Below are 6000 nucleotides of genomic sequence, written 5' to 3' on the forward strand. Positions count from 1 at the left end.
ACAAATACAAAGTATTAAGCAACCACCAATCACTGGTTAATAAACAGTAATCAGGTAAAAAAAAACAAAAAAACTTTTGTAATACACTTAAATGAAAATTTTTAATGAATCCGATGAGTCGATAAATCGATTCAATAATCAATAGATTAATCAATTTAAAAATGATTCGATAGTGGCAACACTAAATTCTAGTGCTGTCACTATTGCATATTTTAAGAATCGATTGATCCATCAATTAATCTATGGATTATCCGATGAGTCAATTAATCAATTCAATAATCAATAGATTAATCGATTAAAAAAATATTCGATAGTGGCAACACTAAATTCTAGTGCTGTCACTATTGAACATTTTAAGAAACGATTGATCTAGCAATTGATCTATGGATTATCCGATTAGTCGATTAATCAATTCAATAATCGATAGATAAATCGATAAAAAAATTGATAGTGACAGAACTAAATTCTAGTGCTGTCACTATTGAATATTTTAAGAATCGATTAATCTATCGATTGATCTACCGATTATTCAATCGATTAATCGAGTAATTGGATTCATTTAAATTTTGTATTAAAGTGTAGTATAAGAGCATTTTTTCCTTGATTACTAAATTAAAAAATGACCATGTAAGCCTTTCTTTCTTTTTTTTTACCTATAAAGTAAAGTAAGTAAGTAAGTAAGTAAGTAAAGCAAAGTACGTTTTTTTTTTAACCCTATAAAGTAAGGCATTTGTATAGTAAAGCATTTTTTTTAATGACCATGTACCATAGTAACCATAGTAACCACACAACTGTCAAATTGTAATTCAATTGTAATTAAATTAATTATTAAATATGATGAATTCAATCAATTAAAAGAATACTGGAATACTGAAAAAACAGAAAACCTTGGTACGGTGTTTTGTTTTTACTACCTAATTACAACGTGCCCCTCACAAACATCCTCATTTTCATCAAGCAGTCCGCGTGACTCCGGTACTTTTCCTCAACTGTAACCCGTCCATTTTATTTGCCGCACGAAAGCATCCGATGACATCGCGGCTGTCTCCCGCAGGCTCTCCATACAGGGACAAGATCACCATCGCCATTCTGCAGCTGCAGGAGGAGGGCAAGCTGCACATGATGAAAGAGAAATGGTGGCGCGGGAACGGCTGTCCCGAGGAAGAGAGCAAAGAGGCCAGCGCGTTGGGGGTGCAAAACATCGGCGGAATCTTCATCGTGCTGGCCGCCGGACTGGTGCTGTCTGTCTTTGTGGCCGTGGGGGAGGTCCTCTACAAGTCCAAGCAGAACGCACAACTAGAGAAGGTGCCTTTTTTTTCCCCCCCCTCTATACTCTATGTGAGTGTATGCACATAAAAAATAGAATAATTTCTGCAATCTACTTTTTGCCACTCCTGGTTGCAGTTCACGTTAAAGTTAAATATAAAACAAAGAGAGTCTCACATCCATTCAGCTAAATCAAAGAACTGTCTCATGAAAGTAGTAGTAGTAGCTTAATGCTAACACATATTGCAAATGGCCATTGACAGACTAAACAAGTTAGCATCGATACTCTAGCACTTTTAAACATTATCATCATGATCAATCGCAAATTGATCACACATTTTATATTTGTTCAAAATATACAATAAAATAATAATAATATGATTGTTCTGAACTAAATGTGAATAAAAAAAAAATTAGCCACTAGGTGGCTTTAGTGATTCATGTTGGACGTTCATGACGTACTGCCAGTAAATTATACTTGTCAAACTAAAAGTTATAGTTGAGGGGGAAAACATTTTTTTTTAGGTGGTGGGGGGTGGTAGGGGGAGTGCTATGTAGATAATGAGATGATTAGTGGTTCAGAGATAGATGATTGTTGCGAGCTAAATGTGAATTTAAAAAATTTTGCCACTAGGTGGCATTAGTGATTCATGCTGGACGTTCATGACGTACTGCCAGTAAATTATACTTGTCAAACTAAAAGTTATAGTTGAGGGGGAAAAAATGTTTTTTTAGGTGGTGGGGGGTGGCAGGGGGAGTGCTATGTAGATAATGAAATAAGTGGTCCAGAGATAGATGATTGTTCCGAGCTAAATGTGAATTTAAAAAATTTTGCCACTAGGTGGCATTAGTGATTCATGCTGGACGTTCATGACGTACTGCCAGTAAATTATACTTGTCAAACTAAAAGTTATAGTTGAGGGGGAAAAAATGTTTTTTTAGGTGGTGGGGGGTGGCAGGGGGAGTGCTATGTAGATAATGAAATAAGTGGTCCAGAGATAGATGATTGTTCCGAGCTAAATGTGAATTTAAATTTTTTTGCCACTAGGTGGCATTAGTGATTCATGCTGGACGTTCATGACGTACTGTCAGTAAATTATACTTGCCAAAATAAAAGTGGAAAAAGGGAAAATTTGTAACATGTTGTTAATTGAAACAAACTGGTGGCCAAAGCGTATACATCGAAAGGAGCATCACAACGTCGATTGAAGTAGGCAGCCGAGAATTTAAAATGATTCAATCCGGTTATTTTTCCCGACGGACAAATAAAGGCTCGAGTTCAACCTTGGTCCGTTCTTGTTTACAGATGCAACGTTTTAATTGACATTGATTTGACTTTTCCCGAATCAGGTCGCACACGTTTCCATCGCAGTGTTCCTACTTCCAGAATGGGCCGGGATGCATTTGTTTTTCCCACCTGCCATCTCACCCGCTGATTAGTTTGTGTTTTTGTTCCGGGCCGCGTCTCAGCGATCATTAATCAATATAGCGGCTCGCCGTGTTTGAATCATTTCAAATGCCACAACATGCTCGCCGCCGAGACGCTTGTTCATTTGCTTGCCTCCCTCCCACCTGCTCTCGTCGCTCCGTCACATGAAACCAATGGCTTCTTCCTTTTTTTTTTTCTTTTTTTTTTTTTTATCCGCCTCTTCTTTCCTCTGTTGCTACACTTCCGTTTGCTTTTCTTCTTCTCTAATCACCGTGTCGAGAGAAGGCACAAGATGTCATTCATGCAGCAGTCAAATTGTGTGTATAAGTGAAAGAAAATGACCCGTTGTCCAAGCCGCCCACGTGTCGCACTCCTACGCCCAAATTGGATTCGGCTTCATCCGAAAGTGATTTAAAAAAAAAAGAAAAAAAAAAGGCATTTGGCTCGGCAGTGCAGACATAATAACGTTTCAGGTCAAGGATTTCATGTCGTGTACAGAAAATACGAGCTTGCAAATGATTGTTTTGTGTTGTACAGATTTCCGTAGCCGAGGTCAGAAGTCAGATTGTTGCATTGCTAATCACGATTCTAAAACGTGAAGTTACTATTCCTCATCCTTTATCGTGTCGAAAGTCAAATCAATAGATGTTAATTTTCAGCACTGCCCACCGTGTTTGGGGAAATCTTAAGGGAGTGTTTTGTACAGAACAAGGAAAGATTGACGAGATCAACTTTTTCGTCCTATAAAATGATGTTAAATGTTTACATACCTTGGCCGAAAATGTGCATTAGTGGTATTTAACTCATTCGCTGCCATGAACGGCTATCGACGTCAAAAATGTATTTGAACAATTTCTATTAGTTTAACATTTTTTCCCACTTTTGTTAACAAGAGTATGAAAACCTAGACATTTTTTTATTGTACATTTAGAACAGATATAAAATTTGTGATTATTTGTGAGTCATGCGATTAATTATGATTTTAAAAAATTATCGCCTGACTATTTTGTTTTGTTTTGTTCTAAGTTGTCATACTCTTGTTAACATAAAAGTAGGGGGGAAAGTGTTAAACTAATAGAAATATGGCTGCATCTTTTAGTCATTGATACAGTAATTTCATAAGTACAAAGGTGTAAAAAAGGAGTGTGATATTGATTTATGTTGAGGTAATTATCTGCCACTAGATGGCGTAATTGCATTTGTAAGACATTGGTGACAGCTCAGTGCATTTTTCATTTCATATTAACTCATTCACTGCCATTGACGGTTATAGATGTCAAAAATTAATTTGAACTATTTCTATTAGTTTACCATTTTTTCCACTTTTTTTTAACAAGAGTATGAAAACCTATAATTTTTTTATTGTACATTTTAGAACAGATTAAAAAAATTGTGAGTTAACTAATGAAATCATGCGATTAATTACAATTAAAAATTGTATTCGGCTGACGTGATTAAAAAAAGATTATTAAAAATTTTGGGCGTCAGCCGATTAAAATTTGTAATCGGAATTAATCGCATGGCTTCACAAATTGTATATGTGTTCTAAATATACAATAAATAAAAATCTAGGTTGTCATACTCTTGTTAACAAAAGTGGGAAAAAAAAAATTAAACTAATAGAAATAATTCAAATGAATTTTTGACGTCTATAGCCGTCAATGGCAGTGAACGAGTTAAGAGCTGTCTAATCTTTAACATGAAGTAACTTGTGAAATTCTGCACATTTTTAAAATTATAAACCAGGCTTATATATATTTACTTATGAGATAGCTCATAAGAAAGTGCATTCCACAATTCGGAGTCTCTATCACCTTCGTTAGTTCATCCGGTTTGGTTCTCCGGCGCAGGTGCGCCTAATGTCGCGTCCCGCCAGTGTAATCGTCAGCGTTGTGAGCAGTGCGGCATAAACGCTCGTCTGCTTCCCGTCTCCCGCTCTGTGCAGAGGTCCTTCTGCAGCGCCATGATGGACGAGCTGCGGGTGTCTCTGAAGTGCCAGCGTCGTCTCAAGCAGAAGCCGCAGCCGCCCGTCATCGTCAAGACGGAGGAAGTCATCAACATGCACACCTTCAACGACAGGAGACTCCCGGGAAAGGAAACCATGGCGTGAAAAGACAACAAAAAACTAACAAAAAAAGGCAATGGGTGGAGCTGGGGGACGTCACGGCTGTCCTTACCGCTGTCTGAAGTTGGCGGTCTTTTTTGGGGGGGGAGGGGCATTGATTTGTTATGTAGAGAGATGTTTCCTGTGGAAATCAAGCTAGCTAGAGTGAGCAGTGTCACCTCACTGTGAATTTAAGAAGGCAGCTGGACACGGAGAGGACTGTATATGCGCAAAGTGGACTAACACACACAAACACGCACACGCACACACATAGTGACACAGGATGTAGATTTTCTGTTGAAGTCCGACCTCTGTGTGACCCCCCATATACCCCTTCCCCCTTAGTTTCTTTAGGATTATTTGGAGAATAAAAAAATGAAAAATAAACCACATCAAGAAGAAGATGATGAGTAGACGTCACCAAACACTTTTACTATGAACTGGTGTGTATATTTCGGAATCATCTTTGCCGACTCATCGTACCGTCTTTTTCCTCGTGCCAAAGCTTTTGGTTCAAAAGCCTCAATGTAATACGCTTCAAATGTCTCTCTAAGTTGTTGTTTTAATGCAGGATTTCTACAACAAAAAAAATAAAGAAATAATGTTTGTTTTTGTACAAGATCAAGACATTTTATAGGACTTTGTAATCATGGTAGCCCCTCCCCCAGGGCACGACATGTAGCGGACGCAAACGAAGCCCCCCCGCTCGGACTTCTGACGCCTGGGAGGCTTCCACGCGCGGCTCTGTAGGTTTCCATCACGCTCACTTATGCCACATTCCCGCTTTCGCTCTTTTCATTCTTTGTGTGTTTGCGTGTCTGGAGAAAATATGGCTATGTAATAAAGCTATGCTTGAAGTCACTAAAGTGCTTATTTTTAACATACAAACAAAGGGCAAATACTGATACCAAGTAGTGTATCAATATCAGGCCAATAACGGACAGGCTTTAGCCATTGATGCTAGCTAGCTAGCTCCCGAGCAGGTAAACGAGCAACATGGGAGCTAGCTCTAGCCAGAGTCTGTTAGCCAACAGGGTAACAAGATGGCGTCCAGATGTCACGTGACCAGCAGTTGACCAATCACAGCGTGACCAATCACAGTATGATTGGTCAAGTGATGGTCACATGACATATGGACGCCATCTTGTTACCCTGCTGAAACCGAGTTGGCCAAACTCTCGCTATGAACGGCTCTAGCTAG

At 38.6% G+C, this 6000-nt stretch overlaps 1 protein-coding gene across 2 annotated transcripts in view; it reads left to right on the top strand.

The window, feature by feature from the left end:
• The window catches only part of LOC147158449 (glutamate receptor ionotropic, kainate 2-like), a 103722-nt gene extending 98066 nt beyond the window's left edge, over positions 1 to 5656 (top strand). For both annotated transcript variants that reach the window (XM_086060470.1, XM_086060471.1), the window contains exons 15-16: positions 1055 to 1305; positions 4641 to 5656. In XM_086060470.1, the coding sequence (XP_085916596.1) occupies positions 1055 to 1305; positions 4641 to 4805 (416 nt within the window). In that variant the 3' untranslated portion in view covers positions 4806 to 5656. The remainder of the gene's footprint in view (positions 1 to 1054; positions 1306 to 4640) is intronic.
• Positions 5657 to 6000: the final 344 nt, after the last annotated feature.

Source organism: Leptonotus elevatus, chromosome 18 (assembly GCF_054856555.1).
Source record: "Leptonotus elevatus isolate MCC_2025b chromosome 18, RoL_Lele_1.0, whole genome shotgun sequence".
Classification (NCBI taxonomy): Eukaryota; Metazoa; Chordata; class Actinopteri; order Syngnathiformes; family Syngnathidae; genus Leptonotus; species Leptonotus elevatus.